This window comes from Salvelinus alpinus, chromosome 17 (genome assembly GCF_045679555.1).
Source record: "Salvelinus alpinus chromosome 17, SLU_Salpinus.1, whole genome shotgun sequence".
Taxonomy (NCBI): domain Eukaryota; kingdom Metazoa; phylum Chordata; class Actinopteri; order Salmoniformes; family Salmonidae; genus Salvelinus; species Salvelinus alpinus.
This window is the reverse complement of record NC_092102.1, coordinates 35,335,606-35,359,507: the sequence shown is the minus strand read 5'-3', so window position 1 is coordinate 35,359,507 and position 23,902 is coordinate 35,335,606. Positions and strand designations below refer to the sequence as shown.

The 23,902-nt window shown below is 45.6% G+C and overlaps 2 protein-coding genes across 4 annotated transcripts in view; one reads left to right on the top strand and one right to left on the bottom strand.

Annotated features, from left to right (window-relative positions):
- LOC139542842 (proline-rich transmembrane protein 3) overlaps positions 1–15,982 on the top strand; it is a 32,177-nt gene extending 16,195 nt beyond the window's left edge. For both annotated transcript variants that reach the window (XM_071348736.1, XM_071348739.1), the window contains exons 2-4: positions 6,221–7,112; positions 7,332–7,625; positions 11,333–15,982. In XM_071348736.1, coding sequence (XP_071204837.1) covers positions 6,296–7,112; positions 7,332–7,625; positions 11,333–13,362 — 3,141 coding nt within the window. In that variant the 5' untranslated portion in view covers positions 6,221–6,295 and the 3' untranslated portion in view covers positions 13,363–15,982. The remainder of the gene's footprint in view (positions 1–6,220; positions 7,113–7,331; positions 7,626–11,332) is intronic.
- Positions 15,977–19,074, bottom strand: LOC139542844 (cytosolic sulfotransferase 2-like). Of its 2 annotated transcripts, none has more exons than XM_071348742.1 (8): positions 18,908–19,074; positions 17,653–17,791; positions 17,436–17,558; positions 17,164–17,264; positions 16,953–17,079; positions 16,756–16,853; positions 16,433–16,607; positions 15,977–16,229 (listed from the first exon to the last, which is right to left on the bottom strand). In XM_071348742.1, exons 2-8 carry the CDS (start codon positions 17,789–17,791, stop codon positions 16,117–16,119), a joined length of 876 nt encoding a protein of 291 aa, XP_071204843.1. In that variant the 5' UTR covers positions 18,908–19,074; the 3' UTR covers positions 15,977–16,116. The 2 variants fall into 2 exon arrangements, with proteins under 2 accessions (XP_071204843.1, XP_071204844.1); XM_071348743.1 differs by lacking the exon at positions 18,908–19,074 and adding an exon at positions 18,022–18,085.
- Between the last annotated feature and the right edge of the window lie 4,828 nt (positions 19,075–23,902).

The following is a 23,902-nucleotide window of genomic DNA, read 5'->3' as shown; positions in this document are numbered from 1 at the left end:
ATTGGGATTAGGTCTGGACTTTGACTAGGCCATTCCAAAACTTCAAATGTTTTACTTTTTAACCATTTTCATGTAGACTTGATTGTGTGTTTTGGATCATTGTCTTGCTTCATGACCCTACTGCACTTCAGCTTCAGCTCACAGACGGATGGCCTGACATTCTCCTGTAGAATTCTCTGATACAGAGCAGAATTCATGGTTCCTTCAATTAAGGCAAGTCGTCCAGGTCCTGAGGCAGCAAAGCATCCCCAAACCATCACACTACCACCACCATGCTTGACCGTTGGTATAAGGTTCTTATTGTGGAATGCAGTGTCTGGTTTTTGCCAGGCATAATGGGACCCTTGTCGTCCACAAAGTCATATTTTTGACATCTGTCCATAGAACATTCTTCCAAGAGTATTGATGATCATCAGGTGCTTCTAGGTGCTTTTTGGCAAACTTGAGTCAACTTTTTGGATGAGATCGGTGCCATTTTGTCGAGCAAAAACTAAACACTGCATTCCGCAAGATGCTCTCAATGTTGCAGCTGTAGATCTTGTTGAGGATTTGAGGGCCCATGGTGAATCTGTTCAGCCTCCTGAGGGGGAAGAGGCATTGTCGTGCCTTCTTCACGACTGTGTTGGTGTGTGTAGACGATGAAAATTCCTTAGTGATGTGGACACCGAGGAACTTGAAGCTCTCGACCCACTCGACTAGTCGATGTGGATGGGTGCATGCTCGGCCCTCCGTTTCCTCTAATCCACGATCAGCTCCTTTGTCTTGCTGACGTTGAGGGAGAGATTGTTGTCCTGGCACCACACTAACAGGTGACTGACCTCCTTCCTATAGGCTGTCTCATCGTCGTCAGTGATCAGGCCAACCACCGTTGTGTTGTCAGCAAACTTAATGATGGTGTTGGAATCATGCGCGGCCACGCAGTCGTGGGTGAACAGGGAGTACAGGAGGGGACTAAGCATGCACCCCTGAGGGGCCCCTGTGTTGAGGGTCAGTGTGTCGGCCCGTCAGGAATTCCAGGATCCAGTTGCAGAGGGAGTTGTTCAGTCCCTTGGGTCCTGAGCTTAGTGATGAGCTTGCAGAGCACTATGGTGTTGAACGCTGAGCTATAGTCAATGAACAGCACTCTCACGTAGGAGTTCCTCTTGTCCAGGTGGTTCAGTTGAATAGAGGATAGTGTTAGTAATATAGGTATAGAGAAACTGTAGAAAGAGGCTGGGAGAAATAAAAAGAGATAGTCCACATATAGAGAGAAGAGAGTTAAAGTGTCAGAGAGAGAAAGAAGAAGCCAATGAGAAAGATAAAAATACAGATAGAGAGATAGTGCTCATCTGCCTTGGAGGAGTGGAACCATCTGTGCTCCTTTGCTCTGATCATTCTGCAGGCTTTCTGCATTATGCAGCTTAAGATGTGGGCCAAAGTCGGGTCTGTGTGTGTGAGTGTGTGCGTTTGCATGTGTGTGTGTGTGTGTGTGTGTGTGTGTGTGTGTGTGTGTGTGTGTGTGTGTGTGTGTGTGTGTGTGTGTGTGTGTGTGTGTGTGTGTGTGTGTGTGTGTGTGTGTGTGTTTGCGTGTGTGTGTGTGTGTGCACGTACGTGTGGGTCAATGACTCACTGTAACTATACACGACACCACACCCCTCTGTGTGCGTGCTGCTGTCGTGCCGCTTGGACCTCTGGGAGAATTCAGTGACATGCCCTCTGAGTCAGCACAGCAGAACAGCTATAAACACCCCTCTACATAGGCACACACACACACACAAACACACACACAAACAAACACAAACACATACTATACAAAAACTCAATAAAGAAAGAGAGAGATTCACACAAAGACCATATCTATGAACCCAAGTACGCCAGAGAGATACAAACATATCCCTATACCTCTGATGCTGTATTGACCCCTCTAGCTTTGCGTTGCATAATATGTGCATGCGTGTATGCTGCTTATGTGGTTGCATGTGTTTTTCTCTGAGAGCTCTACCAAGTTAATGTGTAAATGATATATGCAGAGGTAATCATGTGTGTTCTGCGGAAGTGACATTTTATTCCAAAGACAGTGATGTGTATGTTACCAGGCCCTGAACGTAGTCACTAGCCGGCTACTCATCCCTGCACCTTAGAGGCTGCTGCCCTATGTACATAGACATGGGACACTGGTCACTTTAATCATGTTTACATACAGTTGAAGTCGGAAGTTTACATACACCTTAGCCAAATACATTTAAACTCGGTTTTTCACATTTCCCAGCATTTAATCCGAGGAAAAATCCCCTGTCTTAGGTCAGTTAGGATCACCAATTTACTTTAAGAATGTGAAATGTCAGAATAATAGTAGAGAGAATGATTTATTTCAGCTTTTATTTCTTTCATCACATTCCCAGTGGGTCAGAAGTTTACATACACTCAATTAGTATTTGGTAGCATTGCCTTTAAATTGTTTAACTTGTGTCAAACATTTCAGGTAGCCTTCCACAAGCTTTTTGGAGAAAGAGTTGCGTGAATTTTGGCCCATTCCTCCTGACAGAGCTGGTGTAACTGAGTCAGGTTTGTCGGCCTCCTTGCTCGCACACGCTTTTTCAGTTCTTTTTTCAGGATTGAGGTCAGGGCTTTGTGATGGCCACTCCAATACCTTGACTTTGTTGTCCTTAAGCCATTTTGCCACAACTTTGGAAGTATGCTTGGGGTCATTGTCCATTTGGAAGACCCATTTGTGACCAAGATTTAACTTCCTGACTGATGTCTTAAGATGTTGCTTCAATATATCCACATCATTTTCCTCCTCGTGATGCCATCTATTTAGTGGTGCACCAGTCCCTCCTGCAGCAAAGCACCCATGATGCTGCCACCCCTGTGCTTCACGGTTGGGATGGTGTTCTTCGGGCTTGCAAGCCTCCCCCTTTTTCCTCCAAACATAATGATGGTCATTATGGCCAAACAGTTATATTTTTGTTTCATCAGACCAGAGGACATTTCTCCAAAAAGTATGATCTTTGTCCCCATGTGCAGTTGCAAACTGTAGTCTGGCTTTTTTATGGCGGTTTTGGAGCAGTGGCTTCTTTCTTGCTGTGCGGACTTTTAGGTTATGTCTATATAGGACTCGTTTTTACTGCGGATATAGATACTTTTGTACCTGTTTCCTCCAGCATCTTCACAAGGTCCTTTGCTGTTGTTCTGGGATTGATTTGCACTTTTCGCACCAAGGTATGTTCATCTCTAGAAGACAGAACGCGTCTCCTTCCTGAGCGGTATGACAGCTGCGTGGTCCCATAGTGTTTATACTTGCGTACTGTTGTTTGTACAGATGAACATGGTGCCTTCAGGTGTTTGCAAATTGCTCCCAAGGATGAGGTCTTGACTGATTTCTTTTGATTTTCCCATGATGTCAAGCAAAGAGGCACTGAGTTTGAAGGTAGGCCTTGAAATGCATCCACAGGTACACCTCCAATTGACTCAAATTATGTCAATTAGCCTATCAGAAGCTTCTAAAGCCATGACATAATTTTCTGGAATTTTCCAAGCTGTTTAAAGGCACAGTCAACTTCGTGTATGTAAGCTTCTGACCCACTGGAATTGTGATACGGTGAATTATAAGTGAAATAATCTGTCTGTAAACAATTGTTGGAAAAATTACTTGTGTCATGCACAAAGTAGATGTCCTAACCGACTTGCCAAAACTATAGTTTGTTAACAAGAACTTTGTGGAGTGGTTGAAAAACGAGTTTTAATGACTCCAATCTAAGTGTATGTATACTTCCGACTTCAACTGTATATATATATACCAGACTCAGACATTGCTCGCACTAATATTTCTATATTTCTTAATTCCATTCTCTTACTTTTAGGTTTGTGTGTATTGTTGTGTGTTTAAGTGATAATGCCAAAGAAGCCTGTGTTTGGAGGATATATTTGGAGGGCTACCAACATATTCAAAGAATGATTTCATCCTTCCACAAGATATAGTCCCGACACAAATCTAGGGTTGCTACCCAAGCCGGCTGGTCGTTCGTTCTACCAGTTTGGTTGCTAGAGACGCGACCCAGTCGTTCAGTCTTTTTGTTCTGTATTTGTGGGTGCAACCCAGTCGTTCGTTCTAAATTATATCAAATGTATTTATATAGCCCTTCTTACATTTTTTTACATTTACATTTTAGTCATTTAGCAGACGCTCTTATCCAGAGCGACTTACAGTAGAGTGCATACATTTTATTATTATTTATTTTATTTTTTTACATACTGAGACAAGGATATCCCTACCGGCCAAACCCTCCCTACCGGCCAAACCCTCCCTAACCCGGACGACGCTATGCCAATTGTGCGTCGCCCCACGGATCTCCCGGTTGCGGCCGGCTGCGACAGAGCCTGGGCGCGAACCCAGCCCAGCCTGGGCGTGAACCCAGAGACTCTGGTGGCGCAGCTAGCACTGCGATGCAGTGCCCTAGACCACTGCGCCACCCGGGAGATCTGGGTTCAGCTGATATCTCAAAGTGCTGTACAGAAACCCAGCCTAAAACCCCAAACAGCAAGCAAGCAGGTTTAGAAGCACGGTGGCAAGGAAAAACTCCCTAGAAAGGCCAAAACCTAGGAAGAAACCTAGAGAGGAACCAGGCTATGAGGGGTGGCCAGTCCTCTTCTGGCTGTGCCGGGTGGCGATTATAACAACATGGCCAAGATGTTCAAATGTTCATAAATTACCAGCATGGTCAAATAATAACCTGTGCAACAATGTATCATTTTACAAATGCGATCTCTCCCATTCCAGTAGGCTAGCTAACCCAAGAATGAACATGAAACTAATAATTCACCATTGAAACCGTAAACACTCTGAATTCCATTCATTCATTAAACAGCGCAGTGCGGCCTATGTATGGCTATTGGATATTTATTAAATCATTATTCATTGAAGTTCTCGTCTCATCATCATCGAATCTCTTCTAGCTAGCTACATGCCAATGATTTGTTTAGCATAGCAACGTCAAATTAATAGAATGATTAGAATTAACGACTGGGTCAAAACGTGAGAAAAGGACTAAGGACCAGACCGCTTGGGTAGCAACTTCAGAATGCAAAAGGTATCTGATTTGGCCTGGAGGCAAGGGAAATAATGGCTATGAGTGGCAATCGGTGTGAGAGTTCACTCAAGAGTTATTGGCAGACCCTAACATGAAGAACAGAAAGCTCTAGAGTGCCATTTTTGATTCTCCGCCAACCAGCGCCAGGACCATGGACAGTTCTTCCACTTGTGTGCCATCAATTGAAACGTCACTATTACCATCACCAACTGGCTTGGTTAGCTCGGGCTCGCCAACCATAATAGGTGTTGCCTATGTAGGCCTATTGGATATTTATTAAATCGTTATTTATTGAGGTTCTTGTCTCTCACCATCATTGAATCTCTGCTAGCTACATGCCATTGATTTGTTTAGCATAGCAACGTTGAATGAATAGAATTATTAGAATTAACAACTGGGTCAAAACATGAGAAAATAACTAAGAACCAGCCTGCTTGGATAGCAACTTCAGAATAAAAAAAACAAATGTACTCATAATATCAAGTTTATTTTATATAGCCCTTCGTACATCAGCTAATATCTCGAAGTGCTGTACAGAAACCCAGCCTAAAACCCCAAACAGCAAGCAATGCAGGTGTAGAAGCACGGCGGCTAGGAAAAACTCCCTAGAAAGGCCAAAACCTAGGAAGAAACCTAGAGAGGAACCAGGCTATGAGGGGTGGCCAGTCCTCTTCTGGCTGTGCCTGGTGGAGATTATAACAGAACATGGCCAAGATGTTCAAATATTCATAAATGACCAGCATGGTCAAATAATAATCAGGAGTAAATGTCAGTTGGCTTTTCATAGCCGATCATTAAGAGTATCTCTACCGCTCCTGCGGTCTCTAGAGAGTTGAAAACAGCAGGTCTGGGCCTGGTAGCACGTCCGGTGGACGTATAAAATAATAATATATATATATTTTTTTAAATGTCATTAATATTTGTATAAATATGTTGGCAACCATTTTATAAAAGCAATAATGCTTTCAAACCCATTAATTTTCGTGTGACAACTCCCTCCAAGGGCTGTAACCCGGCCCATGGCTTCGCCTCGGGCCTCAACCACCTTCTTCGGGAGTGGGCACAAGATAATTCCCAGGTTCTCAGGAATTAGTGCTTAAATATTCACTGAGTGAACCTCATCCATATCTCTCTGTTCTCTCTGTCTACAGAGCTCAGTAAGAGGATGGTGTGACAGACGGACAAACAGACGGACCGTATAAATCATCACCCTCAACAGCCAGACCATGGCCACTGTATCCCTCCTCCTCACCCTCACCTTCCTCCTCTGCTCTCTCCATCCCTCTACCAGCCAGGTGATTGTAAGCTCCTCCTCCTTATCCACCTCTCTTCCAGACCCTGTCATCAGTACATCCCTCAAACCCAGCTTTCCCTCCTCTCGTCCCAGAGGCCAGAGCGATGTGCCAGTCAGAGTCAACAACAGAGATTGGCCCACAGAGAGAGCAGGTGGGGGGCAGGTGGGCTCTGAACTGGGGCAGGTTGGGGAGGAAATGGGCACTAGAACTACAGACCAAAGTCAACCCCTTTCCCCTTCTCAGAAACTCAACATTGGATCAACCCAAAGCCAGTCTACTTCTGTTGAGGCTTGGACAGGTACTATGGAAACCGCAGAGCCAAGTGGAGTTTCATCTGCAAAGGGACCAACGGCTCTCCCACCCACCAAATCCTCAGGTGATGAACGATTAACATCAAGGGGCAGGACTTCTGATGGACCAATCATACCGGAGGATTTGGATGACTGGCTGGCAACTGGATCAGGAAGTGAACTTGTCCCTACAGTGATTGTGAAGGAGGAGTCACTGGTTGCGTTGACTACACTAGATGATATGCCACAGTTCCGGCCACAGGCTCAGACAGAGTTCAGCAGAGGTCTGGTGTCCAATATGGCCGAAGCTCAGACTACCCCGACGGTCAGCCTCACTGTTCAACCCCGCCTCTCTGGGCTGACAATAGCCAATAGGATCCTCTCCACACAGTCACCTGACAGAGTGACAGCCATACCTGTGGTGACACAGCCAGCCTTCATTGGAGGAGTAGTTACAGGTGAGTAACTAAAGGGTAGCTAATATGATGTTTATGAGGAATATGTTTCAACCTATGAGTGGTGGAGTAATATGCCTTCATCCACAACTGGAGCTTGAGTACTACGCTATAACCACTGAGTTCTTTATCATGTTGTTATAAATCTTAAGTAGTATTTGAGTGACATTAGTGTTGTTGTCAGCAGAGAGGCTGCTTCATGTCTTTTGACTCTTTCTTCAGGTAATATATCAGATAATGCCACTACGCCAACAGACAGACCAATAGCAGGACAGACCCCCACTGTGACATCACCGTTACCCAGACCCATCACCCCTGGATCCACCAATCAACAGCCACATTCTGTGACGCCTCAAGGAACCACAACACTAGGAGTGACCACCACAACTACAACCAATAAGACGGCAACAAAAGCAGAACCCAGAAGTACTTCCTCAAGCACAACCAATCAACCGAAAAAGGCAACTGAACCAGAAAGAACTACAACAAGTACCACCAAACAGTCGACCAAGACAGGTAGAGAGAGGAGGATTTGGGGTGTTGTAGTTTCCTGGGTGGAAAACAAAGGCAGCTGTGACTGCGCCTAAGTTTCCTTTTCCTGTGAGGATTTAAAGTGGAATTATTTATGCAGCTGGAGTTTTTCCTGGAAGTCCCTGGAACAGGCTCAAAGGAGGGAAGAGGCAGAGACAGAGTGGGCGAGAGAGGGCGGGATGGAAAGTGGAGGAGAAGGTGTGCAGGGTAGACTCAGGCAGGAAAATATGCACAGGAGTAGAGAAAAGGAGAGATGGACAGAGAGAAGAGGATAGAAACAATGTAGAGTAGAGGAAAAAAGAAAACGAGAAAGAGATAAAAGATGAAAGAGTGACGCTGAGAGTTTGAACGATAGAAGGCAATAGGGAGGACAGAGAAGATTAAGGAGGTAGTGACGTGTCTGAGTCCTGCTGCTTAGGGAGTGTAGTTTGGAGAAGGAAGTTACACACATGTGAGAGGGTGTGTGAGTGTGTGTTTGCGCATGTGTGACCATTTGTGTGTGTGCTTTTTCCTGAGTAGGTGTGAGAGTCAACGTATGTACGTGCCTCAAATATTGTGTTTGATAGACGAGAGAGAGAGAGAGAGAGAGAGAGAGAGAGAGAGAGAGAGAGAGAGAGAGACACACTGTATTTGGCAATGTTAACATATGTTTCCCGTGCCAATAAAGCTTTTAAATAGAAAATGTAAATTGAATTGAAAGAGAGTGAGAGAGAGAGAGAGAGAGAGAGAGAGAGAGAGAGAGAGAGAGAGAGAAAGAGTAGAGAGTGAGAAAAGTGCTTTGGAGAGAGAGAGAAAGAGAGAGACAAAAAGAGAGAGCCAGGACGTGTAACACATGTTGGAGTCAGCCATCAGTCAGTCAGTGTGTCAGGTTTATGGTGTGTTCTTCAGGGTGAGTTAGGAGCTCAAAGAGCTCTGAGTGTTCTCTGTCAAACTTTTACTTCAGATGATTCTGTTCCACCATTGATCACCATTAATTTCTTTCTCCAAGTGTGTGTGTGTGTGTGTGTGTGTGTGTGTGTGTGTGTGTGTGTGTGTGTGTGTGTGTGTGTGTGTGTGTGTGTGTGTGTGTGTGTGTGTGTGTGTGTGTGTGTGTGTGTGTGTGTGTGTGTGTGTGCTTGTCTTTAAAGAGGGTTGGGGGAGACAGAGAGAATGTACGGTTACAAATTGTCTGGGATTAATGTTTAACCAAACCCAATACATTTCCAGTTTGGACAGTATAAGTTGTGGTATGTTATAGTAGTTCACCCTCTCAGTGTTATCTTAGTGCTAAAGCTCTGGCTGTTGGAGGTGATGAATGGGATTGTGATTGGAGTGTTGTTGGATTTAAGGTGGAGCACTCTGGGATCTTTGTTCATTTGATTGTTTTGCCTTGAAATGCAGAAAGATTTGTGTGTGTGTGTGTGTGTGTGTGTGTGTGTGTGTGTGTGTGTGTGTGTGTGTGTGTGTGTGTGTGTGTGTGTGTGTGTGTGTGTGTGTGTGTGTGTGTGGGTGCGTGCGTGCGTGCGTGCGTGCGTGCGTGTGTGTGTGTAAGAGAGAGTGAGATTGATTGACAGAGAAGGGAAGGGGAACAGTCATATGTAGATAACTGATTTATTCCACGTGACAGGTCTTTGATGGTCTCAGTATGTGTCATGTGCTTCATGCAGTTTTCCATTCCCACAGATATATTAATTTACTATATGTTTTTTATATTATGTAAAGAGATGTTCTCATCAATTACATCATCTAGTAGTGAGCAGTAAGCTCCAATCAAAATACATTATATAAATGGCTGATGACTCAGCCCTCCTTACCAGCTTAATGTCACTCTGAGTTTGTGTAGTGTGTGTATGTCTTTACCTCAAGATACCTCCAACTAATTGTGCGGTGTGTGTGTGTGTGTGCGTCTGACATGCGTGTGTGTGTGATACGCGCACCATGCGTGTTATCTAATCTGTGCTCCAGACTCTACCTGTGGAGAGGAGAAGACACTCTGTATCCAGGTTAAGTCGGTAGGCCCCATGCTGGGCCCTGCTGGGAGGTGCCTTATGTAAGAGCTGACGACTGTCAACAAACACCTACTATCTACCCTCCACACACATACACTACATGACCAAAAGTATGTGGGCACCTGCTCTTAGAACGTCTTATTCCAAAATCATGGGCATTAATATGGAGTTGCTCCCCCCTTTGCTGCTATAACAGCCTCCACTATTCTGGGAAGGCTTTCCACTAGATGTTGGAACATTGCTACGGGGACGCAGTTAGCATTAACATTTATACCAAACGTGTTCAATGGGGTTGAAGTCAGGGCTCTGCGCAGGCCAGTCAAGTTCTTCCACACCGATTTCGACAAACCATTTCTTTATGGACCTTGCTTTGTGCACAGGAAGCATTGTCATTTTGAAACAGGAAAGGGCCTTCCCAAACTGTTGTCACAAAGTTGGACGCACAGAATTGTCTAGAATGTCATTATATGCTGTAGCGTTAAGATTTCCCTTCACTGGAACTAAGGGGTCTAGCCCGAACCATGAAAAATAGCCCCAGAACATTATTCCTCCTCCACCAAACTTTACAGTCGGTACTGTACATTGGGGCATCCACTAAACCCAGATTTGTCTGTTGGACTGCCAGATGGTTAAGCGTGATTCATCACTCCAGAGAACGCGTTTCCACTGCTCCAGAGTCCAATGGCGGCGAGGTTTACACCACTCCAGCCGACGCTTGGCATTGCGAATGATGATCTTAGGCTTGTGTACGGCTGCTTGGCCATGAAGCTCCTGACTAACAGTTATTGTCCTGAACTTGCTTCCAGAGGCAGTTTGGAACTCGGTAGTGAGTGTTGCAACCCAGGACAGAGGATTTTTAAGCTCTATGCCCTTCAGCGCTTGTTCTATGAGCTTTTGTGGCCTACCACTTCACGGCTGAGCCGTTGTTGCTCCTAGCCGTTTCCACTTCACAATAACACAATTTAAAGTTGACCAGGGCAGCTCTAGCAGGGCAGACATTTGACGAACTGACTTGTTGGAAAGGTGGCAGCCTATGACTTTGCCATGTTGAAAGTCACTGAGCTCTTCAGTAAGGCCATTCTACTGCCAATGTTTGTCTATGGAGATCGCTGGAGATTGCATCGCTGTGTGCTCGATTTATTTTATACACCTGTCAGCAACAAGTGTTGCTGAAATAGCCGAATCCACTCATTTGAAGGGGTGTTCACATACTTTTGTATATGAAGTGTATATCGACATATTATCTACCTGCCACAAACACTATCGGGTGAAGAGGAGGAGCAAAGGGAGTGATAACAAGAGAGAGAGACATACTTTACTATTTGGAATGTAGGTGAGACTTGTGTGGGGTTGAGAGAGGTAAACTATTTCACAATTGCTCGATGTGATTTTTGCACTCATTGGAGAAAAAAAACTGTTGAGTTGTGCTTTGGCCTGGTATGAGAATAGAAGGTCAAAATAATCAACTCCCTTTGGGTTATTTGCTGCCTTGTGGAAGAGAACCTGCTGCGCTCTCAATACACTTCTCATAGGAAATTAGCCTCCTGTAGTGGGTTAGATTTTCCACTGTATGTGTCAACTTGTTATAGCTAGGTTCTGCTCTTAAAGAAAATGTTTTTTTATTATTATTGTCAATCATTCCAGTCAGATGTTTTGGGAAAGTTCAATATGATTCATTTACATAATTTCTCTCTCTGCCTCCAGGGACGACCCCTCTCCTCATCACTCCTACTCTACAGATTTTCAGAGGGCGGTACGTTCCCAAAAATGACAGCCGCCTAGCACAGAGGAACCACTCCATCCCCGTGGGCCGCCCTCGCCTCCCCCCATCCTTCACTCCTTCCCCCCCTCCTTCCCCCCCTCCCAGCTCCTTCCCCTCCCCCAACGGCACCTCTCTGCTGTGGGATGACCTGAGCAGGACGCTGTCCTTCGCCTGGGAGCTCCATGTCTACGGCTCGGCTGGCCTCTTCCTGCTCCTCCTGGCTGGAGCCGCCCTGGGCCTGGCCCTATCCCCCAGCATGCACTGCCCTCACCGTGGTGCCCTGACCCTGGCTAATGCCCTCCTCCTCCTGGTAGGCGCAGCAAGAGCAGCCCTGTTCATGATTGACCCCTACGGAACAAGGAAGATTCTTCCCCGGCCTGCGGTGACTGCTCTCTATAACCTCCCTCTGCCGTTACTGGTGTGGGCGCAGGCTGCCCTGGCTCTGCTGGCCATGAAGGGGACAGGAGTGAGTCTGTTGCCCTCTGCTCTGGAGCGCCCTCCTCTGGTAGCTGTATTGGCTGTGTTACAGTGCACCCTGCTTCTGGCTGCTGACCTGCTCTCCCCAGCCCTGTCCCCAGCCGTGCCTGTCACCCTGCAGTCCCTATCTCTCTGCTGGGGCCTGGCTCTCTGTCTGGGCTACCTGTGCTACGTCTTCCCCCGCCTCCGCCATCCCACTGCCCAGCCACCTGTCCTAGAGGAGGGGAGGGCAGTTAAAGCCTGGCCGGGGCGTAAGAGGGCAGGGTTGGTGCTGGGTCGTGTGCTGGCAGTGTGTGCCCTCCTGGGGGTGCTGTGCTGTGGCCTCCATGTCCACTCCACCCTGTGGCTATACGGGATGTTGGGGGACTGGAGGCGCTTCTGCTGGGGCTGGTGGCTGGTGCACTTCTGGGCCCGACTGTTGGAGCTGGCCTGGGCCTTTTCTCTCCTCCTATTGGGATCCTGGGTGTTCTGGAGGCCCCGGGGGGCCCGAGACAGAGGAGATGGGGGAGCAGGGGAGGGCAGGGCGGGAGGAGATCTCCCCTCCCCTGGACAGTCCTCTGGGTCGACACACAAACACACCTGCTGGGCCAAGATAGTCCAGAGCCTGACAGGAAAGCCCTGTGGGAAGTCAGAAAGTAACGGGGTGGGAGGATCAGTAGGAGGAGGGGCAGGGGAGCTGCCTAATAACTGGGCGGGGCAGGAACGCTCGGGGGCAGACATCAGTAAGAGCCTGATCAGAAACCGCGAGGCTCCGCCCTCACAGCCGCGCTGTGTCAAGGACAGCAACCGAGGCCGCAACCAGAGGGGCAGGTCTGCAGAAAGGGATATGTCTGACGGGTCCACAGGGTCACTGCTGCGGCTGCAGCCGTTAGGCCGGCCACTACAGCACTCTCAGAGCGGCAGCCTGGAGCAGGAGAAAGAGTCAGGGGTGTCTCTGTATGATTTTGACCTGCGACCCCCCTCCCCCATCGACCTGGGCCGCAGCATCGATGAGGCCCTGCACCGTGAGCACCTCCTCCATGGGGGCAGCTTGTTCCAGCCCCTGTGTGCCCCCTCACCCACTCCTTCACCGGGCTCAGCTGTCAGCCAGGGGGGGCCCTGGCTCCGCAGGAACAGCGACCCCCAGATCTCTGACAGCAGCGAGGACCGCTCAGCCCGTACAGAGTTCTCCGTGCCACTGGGGGGTAGTGTGCTCAGCAGTGTTCCCAGCAGGCAGGTCACTGCTCCTCCCACGCCCTCTCACCAGGGGCATCGCTGGGCCGGGGATGGGGGGGTCAGTGTCCCCTCCTCAGTGTCCTGTCCCGTTTCCCTGCGCCCCTCTAGAACCTCCACGGGACATCTCGGGAACGAGGGAGGAGACGACACGAGGCCGTTCCTCACCCCAGACTCTGAGACACAGAGTGGGAGGGCAGGCAGGGAGGATGGGAAGAGCTACCTGGAGGTCAGCAGGCAGGATGACTCGGCCAGCGTCAGCAGTGAGATTATTAACCTTTGAACCCTCAACTCCAACCCAGGACATCTGGACCAATGACCAATTCCCAAACAAAACCATCAAGAACCAAACTTACGTAATACCTTAACTCTTAGGTGATAACTTTAACTATATCTTGTCAACTAGATAGACTTTATCATAAACATTGACTCAACTACATTCAGACTGCCATGTGAATCATGGACAGAGGACCTATTTTAAGAAACTGAGGGAAAATACAGAAAAGCTTCCCTTGACTAAAACAGTTGTCTTATATGGGACATTATCCAGTGTTTGCTCTAAATCAGAGTGGTTCAAAGGCTGCTAACCGGAATCAGATTCTGCGGCATAGAGCACAGGTTCAAACAACAGAACACACACACACTCATGCCTACAGACACACACCTGTGTACCTTTGACTAACTCGCTACATTTCAAGCATCACCTACTGCAGGGCATACATTCACTCTTTGTAACACTTCTGTTTAAGGTGTCTTGAGAGAACAGAGGAATGGGCACAGGATTCATATTGATGACAACCCAGGGATTCCTTAAAATATCTATTGGTCATCCCTACAATTCCCTCTGAGGATCCATTGCTTAGATACCATGTTTTATGGATGTATGTCAAATATGAACGTGGTAGCTCCTACTTTTATGAAAGCCATTGTGCTCCCTGTGAAAATGTCTTTATATGAATTTATTGACTTTGTTTGCGTTGATAGTATTAATCTGCTGTCCTTGATATTTCAACTTGATGCATACATGCGTTAATGTGTTTGTAGGATATGTGCCATAAACATTGATCATGTCGGTGGTTGTTTTGATGTTATGCTTCAAAACACATTAATAACGCATTACCTGACTGACAATGGTGTCTTTCCGTAGTTCCTCTTGCAGGAAAGTAGCGTAGAAGTCCACACTCCAAAAACATAGGATTGCTAGTTATCGGCTCATAATTGAGTTGCTGTTTCAGTACAGTCTGCCTTGTATGTAAATGTGATGTTTATTACATAAGGCAAGCAACCTCCTGGAGACACTACTGCAGAAAGAAAGTTGACCTGTGTAGCTGTGGCTGATGCCTGGAGCTCTAGCTAAAATAGTTCCTGCTAAAACTAGACATTCTAAGACATTTTTGTTTGAACGTGACGCTGGTACATTTCGCCTGCTGATTCTGGTACATTCTATCATCACGGCCCGTCAAAGGATATGACTTCATTTTAACATTCAATAATACTGGCAACAGTGTAAACATACCCACAACATTTAATCAGTTGCAGCATATCAGTGTATACCGTGGACTTGTTATTTTTAGCTGTACTCATTGCTCCACACAGTTAAGCTGTGTTGCATTACACAACGCTGACCTACTGTGAAGCACAACGCTCTTGTACTATAGTAGTACTTTACAGATGTCTATAAGCCTAGACCTGAGCACTCTAGACTGAAGTATTTTTATTACAGGAAAAATCATAAGTATATTATGTAACATAAGAAGGTATGTAAATGCTGTTCTTTTTTTCAGTTTGTAAATAAAGGTATTTACTGTGAGGACAATCGAAAGTGGTCTTGCTGAGGTCTCTGAAGTATAGAACAGTTGTCTACTAAGAGAGTGATAAATGGCGCTGGCTTGGGGAGGAATATTGGAAACAGTGACTGTCCAGCCCTAATTTATGATGTTCATTGCTCTGTTCAGGATAGAAGTGTTGAAAAAGGTTTCACAACAGTACCTGGAACTGCTACAATGGTTAGTGTTTAATGTTTAGGGGTTAAAGAGCAGTGGGAATGGCACGTCCTCATTTGGAGCTGTATCATTTCAAAACAGTTCAAAACTGTCCAGTGATCTTGAACGGAGCTCAGAAGTCAATCCCATATTTCCACTTGAGACCCAGGTTGAGTAAAATAGGCACAAAATGAGAGAACATGTTTTGAAACGGAGTGAAATGGGGAGGTACTAGCGGAAGCCGTCCAATAAGAAACTCGTAAAAAAAAAATCTGTTTCAAAATCCTTCCAAACGTGTCCTACTGAACACAACCCGGGTCCTTGTGTGACAGGATCTCGTGTTTCCTGTTTCCTGCCTTCCTCAGGGTCAGTGCAGTCTCTCCCTATGATGTGAAATGCTTGACTTGTGTGGTATTTACAGTACAGTACAATGGGATTCTGTTGTTGTCTACATTTCAATGACCCCGTCTGATTTCAGTGTACTTTGCTGTTTCTCTCGAGGTACTGTAGAAATCATCCTTATAACCACAGGTCCAGGATCAGATTACCCTACCTCCAATTCTATCTTTAACCGTTAGGGTGGGTGAAGAATATTTGACCCTGTATCAGTGATGTGGGGCAACTTCTGCCTCCTTTATTTCATTATGGGTTTGAGTTGGGAGGACCTTCATCAGTGACTGACAGTTGTGGGGATGTTTGTGGTGTTTCCTCCACCAATGCGGTATGTGCCATACTACAGTAAACCAATCTGTTCTCCTCTCCATACAGTAGTGACAGTGCAGAGGTACAGTAGTAGAGAGATTAAAACATTAGTTTCATTCATTTGCTCATTGACTGTTTATATATGAAGTTGTATTATTTTTGTGCTGCTGCCTCTTATCTGGTTTCAAATAAACATGAGAAATAAAATAAAAATTGTTATCAGGTGTTGTTTATTTACAGTAGTTAGACAGTATGTCTTTGGTGCTCATACTTACAGTATTATGTGTTATTACATTTTTACATGCAGTCACGTTCTTAAGACCTGTAGAGTGCTTTAGATAATGAAGACAGTCCTAAATTGTTGTGCGAAACCGAAGCTGAGTGTTTTCCATTTTCTTCTTATAGTCTTCATCAAACTGTTCACTCTGGGCCACAGTGAAATGGTTCTTCCAGTCACCAACCTTTCCTGGAGACAGACAGACAGACAGACAGGTATATTGATAGTTTGATCATTCAGTAGATGCAGAATAAAGTATTCCAATGTCTGTGACGACGTTGTGTCTCTCAGTGTGTTCATGTGTGTCTGTTGTGATAGCTGGAAGAGCTGAGCTCCAGCAGTTTAATGTTTATTTCTCTCTCTCATTCTCTCTCACACACACACACACACACCTTTGCGCATAAAGGGGGATATCGTAAAGTCCATGACTGGGTCGGTGGAGTAGTTGGCCATGCTGTTCTTCTTCATAGTATCAAACTGCACTCCTCCTCTCACCCTCTCCTTCTCCTCTGCTGAAGGAGACAAACCTAGGAAGGAGCACAGCCTGTCCAGCTCTCTCCCCGTATCCTGTAGGAACACATACACACTGGATGTATAAACAGCTAACCTCCTAGAGCAGCAGTTAGTATGGCTCTTGAGCATATGTGTGCACTGAGCTCATCAGATGCATCTTAATAATACTGTAACACACACCTAGCATCAGTATTCTACTCACCTCAACCATGTCCTCATAGAAGAGGTAGAGGATTTTGGAGTGAGTCTGTTTCTTCTCCCACCAGCCAGTCACATGGTTGAACCATGAACCAAACACCACTAAGGAAGTGCAGAGTACCGGTAGACAAATTCATAGTGTGAATGGGGACTATTATCACTTGCTTATTCAATCACTCCTTTATTCACTCGTTTACTCACTCTTTCCATCCATGAATCTCTGTAAGTAGTTGTTCCAGTCTCCTGGCTCTGGCTCGGCCTGGTTCATGCGGTCAAAGTGGAAATAGGACACGGCATTATCCTTGGCATTACGGGCCACATACACTATCTGCAGAGAGAGAGAGAGAGATTGCGTTTATGTATAGTGGTTATATAGTGGAGAAACATAGAAGACAAGTTACAAATACTGCACCCTGCAGTTCTGCTCCCAGAAGGACTTGGGCAGCAACTGAACTGGGAGGTGAGTCTTGATGAGGCGAGGAGAGGTGGTTAAGTTGTCCAGCACCTCCACCCCTAGGACAAACAATATAATAATGCAAAATAATGTTTGATGGACATTATCACTGTTCAGCAGTTTCTGTCATGATGTCAAGACTTTCGTTACTGCTTTGAAGACATCAGCTCAATTTTTTACAGAGAAATGACAAAATAAGAGAGGTAAGTTTTCCAATGCTCTATTCTAACCTGGAGGGTAAAGAGGAATGAGTAACTCCAGGAAAGGAACTTTCTCAAAGATGGGTCTCTGATGCTCAGGGTCTGTCTGGCCAAAATACAGCAGGTCTAGAATGTAGGAGACCCATGTGGTTCCTAAGAGAGGAATACAGATAGGGGACACATACACAGTCATTTACAAACCCAAACCCAATCTTTAATGAAACATCAACATCAGACTGAGAGAGACCTGCTTTGGGGTAGGTAGCGATGAGAATGTCATCTGGTCTGGCCTGGAAGTTCTGTACATTGTCCCAGTTGTCAGTGAAGTAGTTGGTCATGGAGACTCCATGGAAGTCAAAGAGTTTTGGTCGAGGTGGCAGCTCCATCTGTAAAAGTGGGACATGTATTCGATCAAGGATCACCACAGTATTGTTTATGCTTGGATATATTAAGCGATCTGAATGGTTGTATTATTCAAACATAGAGAGGAATAACGCTCCATTGATATGATCGCCTACAAATGTTAACAAAGACTAAGTCTTAATGTTTCTCAAAATGACAGTAAAAACGTACTACAGGTGAAAGCAATTCCTACAAACCAAAATAACTGACTTACCCTGTTCTTTCTGAGTAAGATACCTCAGGGTGAATGCACTGCTTACAAAATGACTCCTAATGTATTATCTGTGCTCCTCCTTTCCTGTCTCCTCCCCCATTCTCTCTTCCATCATTTTCTTTTCAGGGTCGGGTTTGTTCTGGATCTACTCCAGAGTTGAGGGGCTTTTCTGCTCTCCCTCACAGTATTTCATGTCAATACTAAATCACCAGGGGGCACTGACACTACCAGAAATACACCACTAGGTGGCAGCTGACCATTGCAATGGCTGCTGGACACAGGATTGAGCGAACAAACTTTACCTAAAGTCTACCAAATGCTTCCCAGTCGAAACAGTCCACGCATATATTATGACAACATTTTGTGACGTTTTTGTACGTTTTGGTGTTCAACACCGTACGGCGGGTTTTTTTCCTGGCTATTCAAGCAAACACCATTTTTTCTTGAGGTTAGACGTTTTTCTGTGATTGGTCAACAGTTGGAATTTTTCTATTAAGTGTTTGTTGTCATTCAATGACAGAAGACTAGTTTTCATGCAAATTTCACTCTAGAAATACTGCACCAAACATCTTAGTTAGATTACTTAACTAAGACCTCTACAAAAACTTCCAAATGAATTACAGATTTCTTGAATGAGCTTAGATTAATTCTCACTATTTTGAGGAAATGCACTGGCTATGTTGTTGACAAGCCGCCTCAAGAGATACAAACTGTAAATATGCTGCGTTTTTCTTGTTTTTCATGTGAATGGCGTTTGCTTCACCTTGCCAAGTTCTGCTAGAAACAAACCCAACCTATGTATGCGGATGCCTTTACACACCTGACCTGAACCCAAACATACTAAATCACCCACCTTCCATCATAGCACACACATACACTTACTCACCTGATAGGCTACTGAGTCGGCAGTGTCCTGGAGTAGATAGTGTCTTGTCTTTTCTGTGACCTCAAACCTCCTGCACAGTCTTCAACACACGGTCTAAATCACTTTTCAACAGTGTGGGTGTGTCTAACTCTTACCTGACCAGAGACTAGGCTGCAGAGTGTGTGCCTGTGCAATGTGTGAGGCGTGTACACACATCTTTCACCTACTGCACCAACCTTTGATCACCCAGTTGCTTGTTAGACACCCACAATCAATACAAAAAGATACTCTGTAATGTTACTTGGTAAGAAGGTTTGGTGAGGAGGTCAGATGTCACAGGTAAATATTCATACAGTAGTTGAGGAGATCCAGAGTAAATCCACCTTTAGTAAGGTATGTGTTAAGGTTCTCACAGGCATAATGAACAACATGTGTGTGTGTGTATGTGTGTGTGTGTTTGTGTGTGTGGACGAGTTTAACTTTTCAATCTGAACCCTGATCGCTCTTTTGACAAACCTATCAAGGGCAGCTTTTTTCCGTCTTTGTAACATTGCAAAAATCTATAACTTTTTGCCCAAAAAGGATCATCCTTGCTTTTGTCACTTCTATATTAGACTACTGCAACTCTATACTCTCTGGCTACCCGGAGAAAAGCACTACATAAACTTCAGTTATTGCTAAATACTGTATGTCTGCTAGAATCTTGACTAGAACCTCAAAATTGTATCGTATTTCTCCAGTGCTAGCCTCTCTATGCTGGCTTCCTGTTTAAGCTAGGGCTGATTAAGGTTTTACTGCTAAGCTACAAAACATTTCATGGACTTACTCCTACCTATCTCCGATTTGGTTCTGCCATACAGTGCATTTGGAAAGTATTCAGACCCCTTAACTTTTTCCACATTTTGTTACGTTACAGCCTTAATCTAAAATTGATTAAATCGTTTTTTCCCCCTTCATCAATCTACACACAAAACCCCATAATGACGAAGCAAAAACAGTGTGCTTAGGTTCATTGTCCTACTGGAAGGTGAACCTTTGCCCCAGCGTCGTGGAAATTCCTACTGAGAGACTGTGTCATTTCTTCAAACAATCATCTTTATTTAAATGCCAGAGATGTTATCATCAAATGTCCAGACTGAGTTTGATATAAATTGTCTCACGCTGGCTCATAGCACTCATACATGTTAACGCCATGGATCTGTTCATTGTCACTCTTCTTATGCTATCACGACTCAGGATATGACCCAGTTGCAGCCACAGGAGACGGATAGTACAGTTCTCATAATATGTATTATACAAGGGGATAGGCCAGGGCAGGTCGCAACCAAGACTAAGGAGATGATTGTGTACTACAGGAAAGGAGGACCGAGCACGCCCCCATTCTCAGCGACGTGGCTGTGGTGGAGCAGGTTGAGAGCTTCACCAAGTTTCTTGGTGTCCACATCAACAACAAAGTAGAATGGTCCAAACACATCAAGACAGTCGTGAAGAGGGCACGACAAAGCCTATTCCCCCTCAGGAGACTAAAAAGATTTGGCATGGGTCCTGAGATCCTCAAAAGGTTCTACAGCTGCACCATCGAGAGCATCCTGACTGGTTGCATCACTGCCTGGTACGGCAATTGCTCGGCCTCTGACCACAAGGCACTACAGAGGGTAGTGCGTACGGCCCAGTACATCACTGGGGCTAAGCTGCCTGCCATCCAGGACCTCTACACCAGACGGTGTCAGAGGAAGGCCCTAAAAATTGGCAAAGACCCCAGCCACACCAGTCATATACTGTTCTCTCTACTACCGCAGGGCAAGTGGTACCGGAGTGCCAGGTCTAGGACAAAAAGGCTTCTCAACAGTTTGTACCCCCAAGCGATAAGACTCCTGAACAGGTAGTCAAATGGCTACCCAGACAATTTGCATCGTGTGCCCCCCCCAACCCCCCAACCCCTATTTTTACGCTGCTGCTACTCTCTGTTTATCATATATGCATAGTCACTTTAACTATACATTCATGTACATACTACCTCAATTGGGCCGACCAACCAGTGCTCCCGCACATTGGCTAACCGGGCTATCTGCATTGTGTCCCACCCACCACCCGCCAACCCCTCTTTTACGCTACTGCTACTCTCTGTTCATCATATATGCATAGTCACTTTAACCATATCTACATGTACATACTACCTCAATCAGCCTGACTAACTGGTGTCTGTATGTAGCCTCGTTACTGTATATAGCCTGTCTTTTTACTGTTGTTTTATTTCTTTACCTACCTATTGTTCACGCAATACCTTTTTTGCACTATTGGTTAGAGCTTGTAAGTAAGCATTTCACTGTAAGGTACACCTGTTGTATTCGGCGCACGTGACCAATAAACTTTGATTTGATTTTATGTACATATCATGAAAACTCTTCAAGTTACAATGTTTTTGTTATAATTCTGTCATTTACCTTTTAATAACATAGTAATAAAACGTTTTCTGCCTTAAGATTTACAATGGGCGTGAGGTGTCATAAATCCCCCCATCAATCCCTCTACACCTCTCCCCCTCTGCAGGGGTGAGAGATGTCTCTGTAGGACTGTGATCCATGGAAACCTGACCCGAACAGGCTAGTCATGACAGTCCCCCTGTGGTGGGTTGAACTTGGAAGGATTCTGCATTTTGCATAAGAATGACCATCGGATGTCCTGGTTTGTGGACCATAGTAGCAGTCCCACCCTGGTGGTGTACCCTGGTAGGATTTCAGCAAGCTGCAGACCACCACAAGAAAGGACATGGGAGGTCCGGCTGTGACTCTGTGTTCCGGCCAGTCGTCCGGTTGTCCCGGCTAGTGGATCTAGGCAGTAACTTAGGCATCCGTTAATAACGCACAACACTCAGGCAATACATCATAAGGTATGGCTTGTTTGAGTTGGTTTTTCTCGTCATATCCCCAACAAAGTGGAGAGGATTGGAAGAATGGAGCGGTTTGTTATCTGTGTTGATTTTCAAGACAGGTAACCCACCTTCGTGACCCAGTGGGTCCTCTATCGGAATGGGAGAGGAATCATCTGTTGCAACGCTACTTACCTTGTGCGTCTCCACATCTGTATCAAAGTGTGTAGACAAAACCTGCGGGCTTGTGTCTAGAACGAGCGTTCCCTGGACAGTGATTTGAGTGTAGGTGAGGGTAATGGGAATGTTGACACAATGGTGTGAATTTCAGCAGACTCAGTCTCCGGCAATTGTATGCCTAGTCACGATGACTTATACTTGTCCTCTTTCTCAAATTTCTTTGAGAGTACATCTCTTATCAGAGCTTCTATATTGTTTCGGGTTAACGTTTAGATCATTGCTGAACACTTTGTTGCTCTTGTTACACTTAGGCATCCGTTAATAACGCACAACACTCAGGCAATACATCATAAGGTATGGCTTGTTTGAGTTGGTTTTTCTCGTCATATCCCCAACAAAGTGGAGAGGATTGGAAGAATGGAGCGGTTTGTTATCTGTGTTGATTTTCAAGACAGGTAACCCACCTTCGTGACCCAGTGGGTCCTCTATCGGAATGGGAGAGGAATCATCTGTTGCAACGCTACTTACCTTGTGCGTCTTGTTACCCTTGTGTCCTCACCCTTTGTGAAGGTTAGGTGCAGGGACGTAGCGGCCAGGTCAATCTCTACGGGACCTTCTAGTTTGGGGACGTTCATCATAGCTATCTTTACTGTGGTGGTTATCGGTGTGGTGGTTACTTGGTAGCCACCCCTTTTGTGCGTCATCTTTTACCGCACCTGTCCCTGATGCCGCACCTTCCAATTGGAGGGTGCGGCACCAAGCTCGAAACCCGAGCTGTCTGGGCTCTTAGCCCGTCTTGCTTTCAATGCTTCAAAAGCTGTGCTCGCAAGCTCTTGGAGTGTCGAGATCGGCAAACCAACGTGAGCAGTAGGGCCCAAGTAGTTAATGAAGTTGGGAGACATGTTTGAATGGTAATAGCTCTTTCGTTCCTGTTTCAGTGAGCATGCCAAAGTAAGCTGAACAAAGCCTATGATAGTAGGCTTGTTGGTGTTCATTTCGAGCTTGTTTGATATTGTTAGCCAACGAGCTGTCGTGTTTGCGAGTCGCAGAACCACTGAATTCTATTTTCAAAACCGTGGCAAGTTTAGCATAGTCGAATTGCACGTGTTTCTCTTGTAGATGGATGAACCTTGTCATGTGTCTGTTGGACGTTCACTTCAACAGGTAGAGCCTGCCGGCATTCGTAGCATTTGGGTAGCCATCCAAGGCGTCCTCAATGTCTGCTAAGAACGTCTCGGTGTTGTTTAGCTTAACTGGGACGGGGTCAAAGATACGGAAGCTTTTGACGATTTTGTCAAGACGTTCCCCGTCAAGTGCGCGGGGAGCATCTGCACCCTCCTGTGGGGACTTGTGGGCCGAAAGGCCAAGAGGAAAAGCCAAGCTATGGTTGTGTTGGCTAGGAGGCGCCATGTCACTGTGGGCTGAATAGCCAAGAGGAAGAGACTGAGGGACCCCTAAGAGAGGGGAAATCTCCTGTCGTCTACAGTCCCTCATTCCCTGAGATCCAGTTGTGAGCTACAGTGCCTTGCAAAAGTATTCATCCCCCTTGGCGTTTGTCCTATTTTGTTGCATTACAACCTGTAATTTAAAATGATTTTATTTGGATTTCATGTAATGGATGTACACAAAATAGTCCAAATTGGTGAAGTGAAATGAAAATAATTACTAGTTTTTTATTTTATTTAATAAAATAACATAATAATAATAATAATAAAAAACAGAAAAGTGGTGTGTGCATTTGTATTCACCCCCTTTGCTATGAAGCCCCTAAATAACTTATCGTAAGAGTAGGGGTGTTAACCCCGGTGTCCTGGCTAAATTCCCAATCTGGCCCTCAAACCATCATGGTCACCTAATAATCCCCAGTTTATAATTGGCTCATTCATCCCCCTCCTCTCCCCTGTAACTATTCCCCAGGTCGTTGCTGCAAATGAGAACGTGTTCTCAGTCAACTTACCTGGTAAAAT